Below are 18,205 nucleotides of genomic sequence, written 5' to 3'. Positions count from 1 at the left end.
TTTAGAGGTCCTTTTCAACAACCATGCCACCAGACAATAGGCATTAACAATAATTAATTTGGTCAAAACCCCATTAAGAAGGTAACTGAAATAACGATTACCAAATCATGACTAGCATTGCCCAAATGGACCACACATACTTGGACCAACTATTTTTGCTGTCGGGACACTAATTCTTAGCACTGAAGAAAAGAGATATAGAAAAGAACAAAGATTTTAGAAGAAAAATCCAGTGGATATAGAGAAATGCTAAAAATCACATTTTCACTCGATAATTATCGCATATTAATACTGATGTGTAGTACCAACCAACCCTTGGAAAAATGTGGTTTGTAGCATTACTCGTGTATAAGTAATATTATTTAGTAAACTGTTATACGATTACAATACATATTAATGATGTGGCAGTGAAAATCTACTGCCATATTATCAAGTTATATAGCAGTCTACGAAATATCATTAGTATTAAAGGATAATGTGGTTTAATTTTTTTTTTTTTTTTTTTCTTTGGATAAATGTAGTTTAATTTGTTAAAGGCGAAAGAAAGCATTATTGTTGCACGCATGAATCATGAGGCTAACAATTTCAATTAGTATTAACTTTAAAGTATCATCAAGAAGTCCTGAACCAGCCAAAGCAATACAAGTGGCAACACTACAGCTTGACACGTGTATGTTGTAAAGAGGGTGAGAGGGATATTTTTTTTATGATGGAAGCCTTGCACCCATCGCTACGTATCTCTTTGTTACTCCATCTCCATCCCCATGCAGTGTATTCATATAAAGTCACTATATATTTGATAAATATTTTCTAGTTGCCATGTATATATATATATATATATATATATAGACTGCTTTTTCTTTTTCTTTCTTTGTGAAAGTAAAGAAATAGAAATATATTTGGTCTATACTATTATAGAGACAGTTAGTGTATTGTATTGGAAGCAAAGCAACCGAAAGGCAGGGGCTTAATTGGTTGTGTACTGTGTGCTGTACAGTTGTCGGAAGGCCAATGAAATGCTTTTGACCAATATTGTATTTCTCTCGTCATAAGATGTAGGCATGTAGGTACCAAATTGATTTCCAAGAAGGTTTTGGACTGCTTGATTACTGAGTCTCAACAAGAAAAAGACCCAGCACGAAGTTTAAAAGTTTTTAGTTAGCCTGTTACATTGACCAGTTGGTAATGGCATTTGGGATCATCTAGTCTCAGAGTTTAAGGATCTCTTTTATGGTATTTAAGTGCAATATATTATACCTACGCCCGGGTCACTTCAAATGGTCGATTTGTTTGGTTCATATATATTATACCTACACCCGGGTCACTTCAAATAGTTGATTTGTTTGGTTCATATATATTATACCTACACCCAGGTCACTTCAAATCATCGATTTGTTTGGTCCATATTGACTGTTGAGTCTTCACTCAACCAATACACATTTATTAGTGCGAGCATGACGGGATTTATCCGGATAATTTTGATCAATAGCGGAACAAGTATATAATGTTGAACACATATCTACGTTCAATGGATGTCTTGTATGTGACAAGATGACAAGAAAGGTCAATTTTGGACAGGTTGTCAGGGAAGAACAAATCAATTTATGGGGCCATCTTTTGCATGTTGCTTGCAACCTCAACCTTTTTATTATCATACTGTGCCAAGCATACAAAACGTTGCCAAACTTTTCAGTTTTAAGTTTCATCAATTCGGTTGTGAACCTACTCAATTGTGTTTTTGGACACACTTATCATTTTCAAATGCAAATTCAAGTGTATATATATATATATATATAAAACATGATACAACTTGAACTCAACATGCAATACTATGACTGATAATTTTTTACACGACCTTTGATTCCGACATAAAATTAACAAGTTTGAGTTGAAGAGTTTGACCCGTTTAATAAAATGGATTATATTAAGGTTGACTTATAATATTTTATACTTATGCCTCGACACGACTTAAATTCAACACGCTTACACTAATTGCTACTCACAAATACATACGGGCACTCATGCAGAAATAAGATCCAGAAACTCGGTGCTTAACTGGTGATGGTTTTATGGATGTGATGCTTGGTGAAATGGAAACATCGACACCAAAACTATAATGCTATTTGAATGGAAACCCAAACAACAACAGATGATATATTAAATATTGTGTCAACGGGTATACAGTTACACTCAATTTATTAAACAATGTAAATCAGTTGATAACAAGAGAGCCCACAAAAAGAATCGAGATATTCCATGGCTCCAAGCTAAGAACGTATGAAACAAAATCTCACTGTTGCAGTATAAGGCTTCATATCTCAGGCTCAGACTTATCCTCTTTAGGTGGTGCAAACTGCCTAGTGAGCCTTGATCTTGTCCATGGGTCAAGGGGAGCTCTTTGAGGTGGTTGAGGAGTCGGGGGCTTTGATTGCCTAAGCTCATTATCTCGGTCGATAAACCTGTTCAACGTGTCGGTATATAATTAATAAAATACAAGCGACCCCATTGAAGATTGATCAAACACACAAATAAGTTAATTGGTCTAAAATTTTTACTACATTACATCAACATTGTACATTAGGACGAAAAAAAAAAAAATCTTTGTAACGAAATTGAGCAGTGTCAAAGGATGAAGCCAACGGTCAAAAGGGCAAAAACAAATCAGCTACTAATATTAGCTTTTTCCGTATGATGTTCATTCAGATGAAGCTTATCATAGGACGTCAAATGCGTTCTTTTTTTTTTTTTTTTTTGGATAGGTTGGATGCCAAATGCATTAACATAACAAACTAATTAAATGGAATCACAAATCTAAAACTATAATTTTTCATTTGTTAAAAGCCTTTCAATAACTAATTAGTGAGTGAACATTGCCAGAAACGAGAGAATAAAATTATCAGTGTCTATCTATTGAGAATTTGAGAACATACAGACAGTTCACTTAGATGGAAAACAAGTCTCTTGAGTCAAACAAAATTACAGACAACAAACAAAAAACAGCCTTACTCAATATAGGCCATCGGCGCGGCATCACCAACTCTTATACGAGTCCGCAGCATTCTTGTGTATCCACCTGCTCTATCTCTGTAACACAAGACCCAATGTAAAACTTAAAAAAAATAAAAATAATAAAAATAAAAAAACTGAGAAAGTAACAGGTTTGAGATTCACTTGTATCGATACGCCAGTTCTGTAAATAGCTTGTGAATGACATCATCCCCTCGTACAAAAGCGGCAGCACGCCTAGCAGCACAGAGGGAACCCTGTGATAATTGTAAAGAGGAATTAATCACTTTGAAAGGCAAGAACATGCTCAAATAAAGAACAGGTAAATCCATACTGATGATTTATCTGAACTTTCCACCTGAAACAATGGCTTACCATTTTCTAGGACTCCAATTCCAAGTTAAGAAAACCATCCAGCAAATTCATGTTGGCTATGGGATTGTAAGAAAATTTCATGTTATTCCTCCTGACTGAAGTAACAGTGAAATGCATCTATACAAGTTTGTTTTTTTTTTTTTTTTTTTTGATAAGTATTATCTATACAAGTTTGTGATAGTCTAATATCCGAAAAATGCACCATGGGAAGCACTTCCACTTCAAAATTTATTAGGGTGACTGTAAGTCTGTAATGCTACAATTTAAGCATGCAAAACTTAAAACTTCACTCCATAATTTGCAGGTCCAAAATTTTAGATCCACCAGAAATTTATCAAAAAGACAGGTTTATATTAATCAACCAATACTAATTTTTAAAAGAAACTATAGACTAGTAAATTAATTGCTTATTTTTCAATATAAGAAATTATGTATTAGACTATAATTACCATACATAACTGCTTATGTAAGTGTTTATCAGCTTTAGGCATTCCTGGTTTCTTATTAAGATTCCTCATAGTAACTTTTATTAGATTTTCTAAAACATCCTTGTCACTTCCGACTTCTCTGCTTGTCTTACTTCAGGGTCCTCGCTTCCACTTTCCACTTCATCTGTATGTCTCTGGCACTCTGTTTTGACCTAAGAATCACATTTGCTAAAAGATGGGTAAGATGGGTGTAGATGCAGATGGCTCTGCATACAGAGTTCTTTAGTGCTCACATCCAAGCCTTGGTAGATCCTAATTGCTCTTTCAAGAGATTTCAAACATACCAAGTTGGGCACCACACTTGGCCGTTGGACAATGACCTAGGAACTTACTTTTTTTTTTTTTGATATCTAATGACCTAGGAACTTACTATTCTAAGGTAAACCTTCGATTACAGAGATGAAAGAAAAAGCTGTCTCTTCAGAATATGTTAATTACTGGTCTTATCTTTCTACTTGTTCTTTATGCGTTCAAGTAAATGCTGCTTCATTCTTGAATGTGAAGGCCTTGTGGCTTCAAAATTAAAAGCTCAATTACTTCAACTAAAAGGCCAAGTTCCACAAAAATGTAGAAATCATCAAAGAATCGGTAAAGAGAATGATTTACAAAATACGGACAGATGGATAAGATTTAAGAAAATAGGCAGGGAAAAAATGCAATTTGGACTCTTTTTCCTAAGGAGAAAAACATTCAAGCACAAAACTGCATATTCTCCAACATATTACCCAGATGAAAATGGGGGCAAAGAAATATTATTCTGAATATTAGTAATAATTCTCACGGAGCAGCTTCCTTCTTTCTCCTTTTTTATTTTTTTCTACTCCTCTTCTAGGAGCTTACAGAGCACCTAGCCAAAGATAAAATACCTGATCCATTCCTCTAAATGGACGTGATTCCAAAAGCATGTTCAAAGAGGTTCTCTTCATTTGACTTATTAAGGAAGATTTAATGTTATAAGCGATTTCAATAACCACATTGTAGAAGTTCAGGATGATCCAATACTTGTCCATGAACATTGTTTTTAAAGATTTCAAAGTCTGCATTCCACATACTGAGGCCTAAGAAGAACAATTGGACAGAGCCTTGAGAGCTTAAAATCTGTGACTTGATCTGTAGGCTGAAGATTACATGAATCACAGTATGCAACTTAAGGCCATTCTGATGCATGATGCTCATATTATTAACCAACTATCAGACCGAACAAAATTTCTTGGTCAATCAGAGCCATCTAGTCTTCCATCATATTCCCATATATCTATTTCTCTACCCATTTCGAGACTTTATTTGATAGTGATTATGCAAGGAGTTAAAAGCCAAGGGAGATTTAGATCCATTGGCCTCAATGCATTTCTGACATAATTAAATTCCATATCTGCATGTTACTTCATGCTCCACCACGGTTATCATCTTTCCCAAAGCACTTGATCTCCGGTATTTATGTAATTGAATTCAAATTTCATGCCAAATCATAAACAAGCTCATGTGCAGATAAGCACTCACAAAACTTCATTTTCATTGAAATTCTCAATCTACCAAAAAGGCTTATTTAAGCCCATCCCAACAAACTACTAGCATTGTTTAATGCATTAACCTCATAAAATAATTCGATGCCAGATGGTAATATAGGAGGCACTAATCACAACATACAATATATCGCATCAGAAAAAGAACAAAGGAATACATAAACAAAAGAAAAAGTATATCTACATAACAAATTCGCATAAGTGGCAGGCTACACAAACCTCTTTCCCAAGCTGCACCATATTATCAGCAAGCCGCCGAATTTCTTTTGCCTGCCAATTGAAAAACAAGGCTGTAATGGGTCTTTTAATAGGTGTGCATTTCGTAATTGAGTTGTATGTGTTGTAAATGGGCCAAGATGAATAATGGGCTGACCCATATTAGTTGTTAGACTGATTGTAGCATATTAGTATAAAAGGGACCACTTGTTGAATGGAGGGGATGTCCAAAACCTTGATCAGATTTGTTTTTTCTCTCTTAGAGGCTAGGTTTTCCTTGAAACTACCCTAATTGTTTTTCCCCACTTTCTATCAATGCAATTTCCTTCATTAATCATTCAATCCAACCAATCATCATAATAAGCATAAAGTTAAATCAGAAAAATTGTGCTTTCTTTTTTTGGATGAATAACCTTATCTATAAAAGACCAACACATTACAATACACCCCAACAAACTGCTGGAACAAAGTTGCCTCAGCAACACTCACATCCCAGCAAAGCAAAAGCCCCCGCACTAAGATCAGTCAAAAACAAAACCCCGCACAGTAGACATGTACAGTTGCCTAAAACTTCCACTTCTGCAGAATTACTGCAGAAAAACTAAATGGAGCTTGGGATCAGACTGACGTGCAAAAACACTATTCAGCAGAGCTGGCGCCTCTGACCAAATGTTTGAATCTTGGCATCGTTTCCCATAACTCCAGGCTAAAGAAAAAACTCACCAAATCAATGTAAAATGCATGGAAAGAGACAGATTAGATAGGCCCCACCTTTCTTTTGGCAATGTAGAGTATTTTATAAACCACAGATAATCTCTAAGCCCAAAGAAACAAACATAGGGTAAAGAAACACGAGCTCGTAAATTCTGTGCCCAACAGTCTCAGAGGCCTCATGAACAGCAAAAAAAAAAAAAAAAACTCAGAGATTCCATATCTTTTAGATCAAGAAGAAGAACAAACCAAGAACAAGTCCTACAGATCCTGGAAACCAAGAATAATTGTGCTCATTACAGGCAAAAACTAAGAAAAAAAATATATATATATACCTTGGCAACAGTGGTTTCAATGCGCTCATGCTTCACCAATTGGGACACCATTGTCCTGAAAAAAAAATAATAAATAAAAATTAAAAAAAAAAAAAAAAAAATTTCAAGACTTATATGGAAAATGAGAGCTAAAAGGGAACCCATTATAGCATCTCCAGCAGCAAGATGTAAAATAGCTAATAAAAAATCATTTTTCTCTATTTTACCTACTCCTTTTTTAATACAATCTCCAACCGATTCTCCATCCTCTTCTCTAATTTCTTTTAAATATTATTATTATTATTATTATTATTGCCAACAACCCAAAACTTGTTCAAAAACACCATTTTCTTTTGGTTATCAGATTTTGTTCACAAACAATTTTGCCAACAATGAAGTATCAGATTTGGGGGTTCAACGTTGGTCCAAGAGCTTCAACGCCGAAAATTCCCAATTGGTAATCCAAAAACAGAACATCCAGAAAATTCAAACCCCTAAAATCACCACCAATTGGCCAAGGCCAATCGATGTCTCAAATCTTTTTCAACCCAAAAATTAGCTCACGCTCCACACCCATCAAAACAGAGAACCAAACTAAACAACTAAAAGTTTCCCCGTCATTCTTGGTCGATCAATTCTACTGAAGATCACCAACCATAACTCCCTCCTCAATCGCCACAATCATAGGTTGGATGGTGGGAGGATGTTCGTAACTCCCAAGATTTTTAAAAACTAAGCATTTTTGTAGAATGGCCCTGCAATTTTCTGTCTTCACCCGCCCAAGGCTTCGTCTTTGCCCACGACATGTCTTCTGTCTTCCGAAACTGACAGGTCTCGTCAATTCTCACGTTAGTCAATATGAATTATATACAACTGTTACAACCGAGTTACTTGGCCACGCATGAGATGTTAAACCTACTAACTCTATCACGTCATTCAAAATAAAGTGTGTGAGGGATAAATGTTTCTGCATTCTGCACAAAAGAACACCCAGTGGATAGGTGTTATCATACACGTAGGGTGTTATCATAACACATATAGTGTTATCATCATAACTCACACAGGAAATATTAGGTAGTTAGCATGATATTGGTGGCTTAGTTTTATTACACTCGTGCGTCTCCGCCGCAGTGTGTGACTGCCTCGATAATGGTGGTTGGCATAAGGGTCAGTTTATGTTCAAGGTGTCCTACACCGATGGGTCCTACACCAAAGGCACGCTGGTGCTCGAGATATTTGAGGCCATTACAATACTGAGGATAATTCAAGGTGGGTAGAATTAAGAAATCAGGATTCCAAGGGGCTTACTAAGATTCAGAGAATGGGAATTGGCCTTGTAATAGCAGTGATGATAATGGTTTCAGCTGGAATAGTGGAGTGCTATAGACTAAAGTGCGAAAAAAGACTGCACATGTTGTGAGGGTTCAAGCTCATTAAGCATATTTTGGCAAATTCCTCAGTATGCATTTATAGGAGCTTCTAAAGTTTTTATGTATGTGGCTCAATTGGAGTTCTTCAATGTACAGACACCAGATGGGTTAAAAGAGCTTTGGAAGTGCACTTTGCATGACATCTATCTCTCATGGGAACTATTTGAGCAGCTTGCTTGTGAGTATGGTTATGAAGATCTCAACTGAGGATCACATGCCAGGATGGATCCCAGGAAATCTGAACAAAGGGCATTTAGATGGGTTTTACTTCCTTTTAGCGCCTTGACAACAGAAGATTGGCAGTCTACATTCCTTGTGCTAAGTGGTTCAAGTGTATCAAGATGGAAGGAAGATTTGAAGAGAATGATGAGGCAAATGACTTCACTGTACTGAGGATCACATGCCAGGATGGATCCCAGGAAATCTGAACAAAGGGCATTTAGATGGGTTTTACTTCCTTTTAGCGCCTTGACAACAGAAGATTGGCAGTCTACATTCCTTGTGCTAAGTGGTTCAAGTGTATCAAGATGGAAGGAAGATTTGAAGAGAATGATGAGGCAAATGACTTCACTGTATGATGCATATGAAAAAGTACTTCAGCAAGACATATTTAGGCCTGCAGTACCAGCTTCTCTTAATAAGAGTGGGAAGGGGTAGCCAGAAACAGTGCCATGTGCCCCGCTTGAAGATAAATGGAGTAAGAGAAACCCATTTCCGTCCAAGTGATCTCTTACAAATTAAGTCACTTACAGTAGCTTCTTGCTGTTTCCACAACAAACTCAATGAGTTTTTCTCTCCATGTTCTTGTAGGTGATTGGTTTGCTGTGAGACTTGTTGGGAACTGAGGACTGACTAGTGCGCTGTTTATTGCAGTGAAATTTGTTTTCTAGATAGGATTGAGTTCCCTGGAATAGAGTATTGCAGGAATTGCAATTCCTCAAATATAGGCCATTACCATGTAATCGGTTGAAAATGTGACATGTTAGTAATCCATGTGAAAAGTAAGAAACCTTAAAGCCTTGTCTCTTTTGCCCATCTCACCTCACAACCACCACCATCACCGTCATGCCTTAGTCAGCATGGCGTTGATGGTGTTGGTTTCACGGCGTCTCCAATTGTTGATTGTAATTGATATGTTTTCCGCCTCATACAAATCCCATGCAAACCACTGAAAATGGAAAGCCAACCATTTCAATCGACCAAGATTTTCAACAAAACTTAAACCCAATCAATCCATACCACATTAAAAAGCTACACCCAACACAACTCTAAAAAAAAAAAAAAAAAAAAAAAATCATCCAAGAATTTCTTAATCACACTACAAATAAGCCAATTCAGAAGCTAATTAGAGACTGGAATTATGAAATGAAACGAGAACCTGAGCATGGACATTCGGTGACCCGTGGGTCGATTTAGCTTCCTGAACTTCGTCATTCTTTTGCACAAAAAGAGAGAGTTTGAGCTCGTAAATGATAAACCCTAGGATTTAGGCTGGAGGTGCCGAAGCTGAAAATGAAGCCTTGTGTTGGGCTCCAAGGGATAGGCTTCACTTTGGGCCCACAGACGAAAGCCCTCATTATTTGCGGGCTCTGGTTTGCTCTTGTTTTTTTATCGTGCTAGATAGCTTGGGCTTGGATCAAAGCCCAAATGTTTTTTCTATTTTTTTTCAGAGTCAGAAAACTCTTACACAAAGAGAAAAAGCTTATAAAATATGAGTATTGAAAAAATATATATATATATATATACCCATTCTTCTTTGTTGACATCCTTTTAATAAAAATTAATTTAAGGGTGAATTGATAATGTCACGTTATCAGAGAGAGGAATGACGAGAGAATACAAAATAACATGTCTCTTCTCTTTATTATATCTCACACATATTTGGAGTCTATAACAATATAGTGAGATCCCATTTAATCTGGGCTATTTATTTATAAGTATGGCTAAAATCCAATATGTACGTGATTAAAGACATTAAAAATCCTAACTTTCTCACTTTCTATCTTTCAAAAATTTAAAATTAAATCCTAACAGTTGAAAAAACTATTAAAAAATGAGAAATGATATGTGTTCTTCTAGTATTTCCCTGGTGTCCTCTCAACTGTGATGTAACTTTTAAAATTATCGTTAAATTTGATATTATCATTATTGACTTTTAATTTATTTGGTAATTTTAATAGTCACATCACAATTGAGAAGACACTAGAAGAACACTAAAAAAACACCTATCATTTCTCATTTTTTAATAAGTTTTTCAACTGATAGCTCAATTGTTCTAGATTTGTCTTTATATATATAGGATAATATAGTATAATCTTTGTGTGGCTAATATAGCATATATACTATATTATAGAGGATAATATAGTATAATCTTTGTGTGGCTAACTGTACATTTGAATCATTTGATATTTTTCTTGTTTTATTTAAAAAAAAAAAAAAAAAAAACAAAAACAAAAACACCTGAAGTACTACGTACTCTAAACCTAATTTATTTAGTTATTTATTATTTAAAACATTATTCTTAAAATGTAGATTCTATGGCAGACGCAAGTGCTGTCATTTCCCCCCATTGTTTTGTGCCGCCACCTGGTTTCAAAGAAGAGCCTCTGGTTTTCTCCAATCCTTTTCCTAAAATATTATCTTTCATTGTCATGCTTCTTCTTCTTCACCTTCTTCTTCTTTTCCTTATCCGTCGGTTGTGGCCCGACGTCAGTTTCGGATATGGCTGAAACATGTAGACCATGACACTTCTTATATCAACTGCATGTACGTACGTGTCCTTATTTTCTTAGCTTCCAAACAACTTCTTATTGAATTTCTTTAATTTCTCAATATAATTATTTCTTGGATCGGACAAAAAATCTACCTTGAACTGCTCGTCAATTACTATCCTAGTGATCATGCAAATGCACTCGATTGCTACTTCAGATAATATTATTCAAAAGATTTTTCCATTTCTTTTTTATTTTAATAACTAAAAGCACTAAAAATTCTTTCAAAAAAAGAAAAGAAAATTAGCCGCCCACACAATATGTCGACATGCCCACCACCGTAGATTTTGCGACGATGGTGACCCACTGACCCACAAGAGAAACGCCAATGAGAAGCTATAAATAGATGGTTGGGGATAAGGTATGAAGTTGAATAGGAAATGTAGGAGAAATAAATTATTTAACGGAAATTGCCAAAATAATCATGCTTCTTTGACTTTTTTTTTTTTTTTTTTTTGTATTTTGAGAATTTTGATAAGATTTAACAGAAATCTTAACGGATTGGTGAAATTCAAAAAAATAGAAGATTGATACACTAAACTAATTTGACACTTTTAAAAATTTAAAAGTATGATTACAAAAGTAATAAAAAATCGGAGGTAGTAAACAAAAGTGACACTTTTAAAACTAATTTGACACTTGCCAGGCCAATGATGCGCCTCTCCCCGCCTTCTTTAGCCTCTTTGCCACCTGTCGCCACCCTCCTCGTCGCAACACTGCCACCACACGCTAGAGCGTGGCCTACACGCACTGACGTGGGAGCTTCACCGATGCTGCTGTCTACTAATTTTGTGTTTTTTTTTTGTATTTTAATTTGTTCTTTGCAGTTCCTTTGTAACTTGTTTAAATAAAGATTGTCCATAACCTTAGGTTGTGGATGTAAACAGTTTTCTGGCTTTCGGATTATGGAGGATGAGTTTCGGCATGTGGTTTTCTGCTCCAGGGCCGAGAAATATGAGCTACCTATGTATTGAGTTGAGTTTCTCTAGAATAGATATGTTGTTATAACTGAAAATTGTGATGTATGTATCTATGACTTATAACCTTGTAGCTTCACCTATGATTTTCTCAAAACTTTTGCTATGTAAAGTAAGAGGCGATCCTTCATCAATTAATGAGACTGAAATGATTTTCCCTAAAAAAGAAAAACAGATAGAGAAGGTTCCAATTTCCTTATATGGAAAAGTATTTCCATGCAAAAGCATTAACTAAGTGTGATGATCATTTTTCTTTTTAAGTGGGACGACTTCTTTGGCAGAATTGATATTCTTTTTTTCCTAACCATAGTTTTACTTTTAAGTTTTTAACACGATTACAAATGATGATGACTTCGAAATCTTACCACACATTTCCTCCATTTCATATTTCTTATTTGCTTTTATATATATATATATATATATATATATATATATATATATATAAATGAAAAATATGGATTCAGTCCCTAATGACCTTATATATATACATTTCAAGGGGCGAATGAAGGGTTAAGCCTAATTTTGGTAGCCCAAACCTAATTTTTAAACAAAAAATGCACATATATTTAACTTAATAAAAATAAAATAAAATTCAATGTGGTCACGGCCTCGTTTTAGCCTTAGATCATGTTTGAAATTACATTAAACAAGGTAAAAAATATTCTTAATACTTAAAAAAATCATGCTAATTAAACAAAAAGCTTAAAATTAAAGCTTTTCTAAAAAATTATTTTTAACTTTAAAAGTTTTACTTTACAACGCAATTTTAAACATATTCTTAACGTGTTCTCAAATGATAGCTCAATTGGTTGAGGCCTGGCCTTATGAAACAAAAGTCACTAGTTCGAATCTCCTTCCCTTCTCCTTGTACAAACATATCAAAAAAAAAAAAGCTCTTAATGTAACTCTATAGAGAGAGAGAGAGAGAGAGAGAGAAGTGGCAGAATTTGTTATATTTTTGCTAACAAATGTTCGTCTTAGTTTTTACCATCTCACGCAATCCATGAGATTCAAAGTTTGGTCATAGCTATTTGTGGATCACCATAATTGCACGATTCTAGACGGTCGCATTCCTTGCTCAATGATAATGTGGAAAATGGATTAAAAAGGCTAGGTTCAATGAAAAACCCATGAGAGAAGAGAAGTCCTTATCAACTTTCCCTTGAAAAGTTGCATTATACCACCTATTATTGAGGTTATCGTCCTTAACCCTATGGACTCTAAAGCACAGACTATTTTTTCGTAGAAATTGGAAATATAGGCAACATTGCTTTCACTAATTAATCTCGTATTATTAAACGTCAAAAACGTGTGACTAGCTATCACCACCTACCTATGAAATGGAAAACTCCTGCGATATCACCCACATTTTTTCATTAGGAATATCACTGCCACAAAAATATTCATCATGCATGCATATATCTTGTCAAACAAATCTTGAAACTAAAATACAATTTTATATGATATCACATGTGTAATTAGAAGAAATTTAACTAATTACGTGCTCATAGGGAGCTTGCATGTGTTGCCAAATTATTATACTGAGTTTAGTTTCAAACATTTTAGTACGTATATATACAAGTCATTGGTGCTCTAAGTCTACTATATAAATGTGCTATATTTGAAAAATAAAAAATAAACAAAAATAAAAAACTAATGGCGGTGGTTAAGTGGTTTCAAGAAAACTCTCAAAATAGTTGGGCATGCACTATGATGTGAATTCAAATACCACAATGAGAATCTCCACACAAGCCTGATTAGTGTTAATTAATTGCCTTCGGTTCCATTAGTGGCTTAATGGAGCTGATTTTTTTTTTTTTTTTAAATGAATATTATCATTGATAAAAGAGTAGGAAATGAAGCGTCAAAACTTCATCAACAATCACAAGATAGAGCTAATTGCTCCATCAAAACGATATCACTAATACAATAGAGCTAGATTAATAGACAATGATTTGAGGAAATCCTTACGATTTTTTACTGTTTAGGCCTCTAATATCATTGTGGTAGTATGGCCACTTCCAAATAAAGTATCCATAATTGTTTTGGTTTATAATTTACAAGAAAAAAAAAAAAGAAGTTGATTTGTCATTGGTGCCAACCGTTCCATTACATCCATAGCCTCAGTTTAAAAAAACAAAAAACAAAACAAAAAAAAAAAGGATGAAATAACCAAAAAACCTCCGACCGACAAAAAGACAGAAAAAGAAAAAGAAGGGGGACCAAAATTGGGCAGCCTCCGCCGAAATGAAGAATCCAACAACAAAAATTTCAGCAACAGTTGATGCTCATCTTAGAGAACTGGCTAGTCAAGCCCGACCCACCACCCAAATGGCTCCTCTTGGGCTTCACCATGGGAGGCGATGGCGACCACTTGCCATAACCACGCGAACCACCTTTTGCTCCTCTGTTTTCTCCAGGTGCTTTTCGACAGCTAGAAAGCCATTTAGACTGCATGTAAGTGGAAGTTCTCCACGGCGGAATGTGGAGGCCCCTGTCTCTTAGGGACTGTTTGGCAGCAGAGCACAGCAGAGATATTATCTTGTTAAGCTTTTCCTCATTCCCAACAAAGATTTGTGGGAGTTTATCTGTGAGCTCCTTGTAGTTTGCTGTAGGCCTTGCAAGCTCAAACTGTGACTTGAAATCCATGTCCAATATCAGCCTCATCATTGAATCATCATCATCACCATTCTCATCATTCTGCAATGTTATATCAATGTATTCATAATCACCTGAAAAAAAAAAAAAAAAAAAAAAACCCAGAATCAGCAGCCGGAGTTAATTAAAACCCAAGTGATCATTATGAGATATAATATATATTATATACACACGCGCGTATGTTCCACGCACGTGAAAATTCATGTGACCAACCCCATGCTTTCAAACAAAAACCATTGAGGATGCATTTGGTGGCATTTTTCAGGTTTCCTTAGAGGACAAGGAAATTGGAAGTAATATGCATCTGGTGGGACATTCTCAAATTAAAGACTATCCTTTTCACAAGAGTTTCTGTGAAACAATAGCCATTCTCACTTTCTCAGGGAACTATGAAATATGCGTATCTTTCTTGGGTTCTTCTCTTGTTTAGACCTGAGTTTTCAACAAATTTCCAATCAAGAACCAAAGTTTATGCCTTTAAATTCTGTGATTTCCTATATATCGGTTCGAATCCTGACTCTGTCGTTCACCTTCCATTTAAAAAAAATTAAAGAAATAAATTAAGTAGTGAGTTAACAAATTCTTTCAATCAAAGTGGATGCATGGATTGGAGTTGGAAGAGAAGGGAAATGAGGAATTTCAGCCAAATAATAAATAGAGCAAGAGAGGGAGAGAAACCCACCAGCAGGGCATCCCAAGGAAGTAACCCAAGATGTTTGACAAAGAGAAGCATCATAGCCATCCCTCTTGAGCTTCATGACAAGCCACTTTTTCAGGCTGGTTGTTTTCTCAGCAACCCTTTTGCTTCTCATATGCTTTAACACCCTCTCAAGAACATCAGCCTCAGCTTTTGTCCCACTCCCAAGAATCTCCTGAAGCAGCACAAAATCAGCAATTTAAAATGAAAACCAAAACATATTACATTCAAGAACAACAAATTAATAAACTTGTACCTGTAAAGTGAGATATTGGGCATCATGTTTACAAGGAAGACTACTCTTTAAGGAAGCAGAAAAAATGGGTGATGGTGATTCTGATTCTATAAAATCCTGTACCATCTGAACCAGCCTTTCCTCTTCTAAGCTACTCATCTCTCTCTCTAAAAGAAGCTCAAGGGTTTTCTTTTTTGGGACTAGCTAGAAGAAGGCTATATAAAGTGTAAGTTAGGGGTTTATATATAGACCATGGTTTCTTGAGAAGTCCTGTTTATATGGCAGACTGTGGTATGGCGGTGGGAATTACAGCTATATGGTGACAGATGAGGTCATGATGAAAAGAGACACCACTTCTTCTGATATGTTGCATATATGGTAATTAATTAAATAGAAATGGTAAATATAAAAGAGGGAGGGAGTAAAAATGGTAGCAGCTAGAGCTAGGGGAAAAATAATGGAGAATATATATCGATCCTTATCTTTTTGCACTGTGAAAATGACACCGAAAGCTCGTTTCTGTTCCAGAAGCCCCACTTCATTGATTCAGTTTTCATGTGTTGGGTGATTCTAAGCCTCTAGTCCAGTAGGGAATTACTGAGATATTCCTCCTTGGGACTCTTTAACTTCTACGGTGTGGGACGCATTTTGTTCCTTCTTTGGTTAGGGAATTAATTATGGACGCATGTATCTTTAAGAGAGCCAGACATTTAAGGGAATTCATAACTCCAGTCGCTTTTAAATGCTTTGGGAGTTACTTTTCATACTTTCATCATTTTATTTTTTACTTTGATAGCCTAATTATTTAATACGTGATGATGCCAGATTTCATAAGGTGGGACCGGTGACAGCTACGTGTAAAATAGGAAAGAATATTACTGAATCACACTTAAAGAGTATCACTGAGTTATAGTTGAAGTCTAATTATATAATTAAAAACTATCACTTAATTAACATAGTTAGAGTAGAAGTCTATTTATATTTAACATGATTCTCTTATAAATACGAGTATGTTATATTGTAAATATTACTCAGAGAAATACGATCATAATTAATGTAGTCTTATAGCTTTATCCCGTGGACATAAGTCATAGACCAAACCACATACAGTGTCACTATTATTATTTCCGTTTTATATTTATATTGTTTATCATATTATTAGTTGCTATAGCTTGGGTCCAACATAGGAGCATCTGATGCTTAAGTCAATAATTTTGTTTCAAATTGAGAAATATAATTATATTTCTCAATTTGAAACAAAATTATTGACTTAAGCATCAGATGCTCCTATGCTGGCCCTCTTCATTATAATGAAGAGAATTTGTTACGAGGGGGAGGACATACCTTAGTTTTGGAGAGGGGGCGTCTTTTATTTGAGACTCTCTAGGGGCCTTTTGGGCTTTTGTGAGAACGCGCATTTACTTTGATTGTGCCATAAGCTTTGGGCCCTAGGCCAATTTTATCTACATCAAATGCCCTCCATTTTTATTCATGGTGGAGTCAGGATTTTGGTTCAGATGGGTTAATATTAAAAAAAATAAAAAATAAAAAATAGTTGAGCAAACAGTGATTAAAAATATTAAAAAATATATATATAACTGACAAAATAATAACAATTCAATAAAATTTAATTATTGTTTAAAACATATATATATATATATATATATATATATATATTCTTTTTAATTTTGTCACGCCTAGCATTAGTTTATTTAGTTGTCCGTTCATATTTTGAAATCTCTGCATAATTTTTTCATTGTCAATAGTTTTGAATATATAATTCTCAATGTACATAACTAGACAATCATTTATCCACTAATCTCTCATACGATTATGTAAACAATTGTTTACAATATTCATTGCTAAAAAGACTCTTTCAGCAGTAGTTGTCACAACTGGTATAATCAATGACAATGTTACCAATGAATCTTCTCCTGCCTGATTTTCGATGTATCGGCATTTTTTAAAATGTTGCATTTCAACCAATTAGCATATTCTTTTGAATCACGCTAAATTATGATGATACCATGTTTCTCTAAATTGTGTTTTTGAAAAAGGAAAAAATATAAAATCAGTCTTTGTGGGTTACTTGATTTGCAATTAACTCCTTGTAGTATCAAAATGAACTCAAAAGTCCCTAAGGTATGCCAAAAAAAAATAATTTAGTTCCTACGGTCAAATTACGTTCACTGACTTAACAGATTATGATAACATGAAACGTTAGAACCAATAAAATTGTGATATTTGCCATATTCAAGTCAGTGTCACACTAACAGAATATGTTAAATTAGTAGAAAGAATTTGACTGTAGGGACTAAATTATTTTTTTTGGCATACTTCGGGGACCTTTAAGTTCATTTTGATATCAGAAGGACTTAATTGTAAATCAGGTAAACCACAAGGATTAATTTTTCATTTTTCCCTTCGAAAAATCATGGTTATAACTAATTGATAAAGTCTATTAATAACTGCTAATTGATAAAGTCTTTTTTGTAGATATACTCTTTAGATTTGGTCTCTATCTTTATGATAGTAATCATTTTTTTTTTTTTTCCTCACAAAGGATCAACTGGCAAATTTGCTAAATCTACTCGATACAAGCTCGTTTATAATTTGATTGGAGTACAATGGAATCATTGATGTTCTCCATAATCTTAGTTAACTAAAATTATATATTTTATACAATTGAAATATGTAACAACTATATATATTCATAAACAATTTAATTGACCAATCTATATATAAAAGCTTGCATAAATATTTTTCTTATTTAAAAATAAATTGGTGTAAAAAATTGATTATAT

The 18,205-nt window shown here is 34.6% G+C and overlaps 2 protein-coding genes and 1 non-coding gene across 3 annotated transcripts; all 3 read right to left on the bottom strand.

The window, feature by feature from the left end:
* Window positions 1-2,130: 2,130 nt before the first annotated feature.
* On the bottom strand, window positions 2,131-9,554 carry LOC132166345 (Ribosomal protein L17 family protein). Its single transcript, XM_059577147.2, has 6 exons — window positions 9,442-9,554; window positions 6,655-6,709; window positions 5,612-5,662; window positions 3,172-3,263; window positions 3,007-3,084; window positions 2,131-2,459 (listed from the first exon to the last, which is right to left on the bottom strand). The coding sequence occupies exons 1-6, from the start codon at window positions 9,495-9,497 to the stop codon at window positions 2,312-2,314; spliced, it is 480 nt and encodes a 159-aa protein (XP_059433130.1). The 5' UTR covers window positions 9,498-9,554; the 3' UTR covers window positions 2,131-2,311.
* Window positions 6,220-6,306, bottom strand: LOC132166816 (small nucleolar RNA Z122). The gene has a single exon (XR_009438617.1). It is a non-coding gene; the product is annotated as a small nucleolar RNA Z122 (small nucleolar RNA).
* A 4,325-nt stretch (window positions 9,555-13,879) lies between the features above and the next one.
* LOC132166521 (uncharacterized) lies at window positions 13,880-15,626 on the bottom strand. Its single transcript, XM_059577352.2, has 3 exons — window positions 15,423-15,626; window positions 15,152-15,341; window positions 13,880-14,543 (listed from the first exon to the last, which is right to left on the bottom strand). Exons 1-3 carry the CDS (start codon window positions 15,558-15,560, stop codon window positions 14,083-14,085), a joined length of 789 nt encoding a protein of 262 aa, XP_059433335.2. The 5' UTR covers window positions 15,561-15,626; the 3' UTR covers window positions 13,880-14,082.
* Between the last annotated feature and the right edge of the window lie 2,579 nt (window positions 15,627-18,205).

The sequence above is a fragment of the Corylus avellana genome, chromosome 11 (genome assembly GCF_965113065.1).
Source record: "Corylus avellana chromosome 11, dhCorAvel1.hap1.2, whole genome shotgun sequence".
Lineage (NCBI taxonomy): Eukaryota > Viridiplantae > Streptophyta > Magnoliopsida > Fagales > Betulaceae > Corylus > Corylus avellana.
The sequence above is the reverse complement of the archived record's forward strand: the minus strand, read 5'-3'. Positions and strand labels throughout refer to the sequence as shown.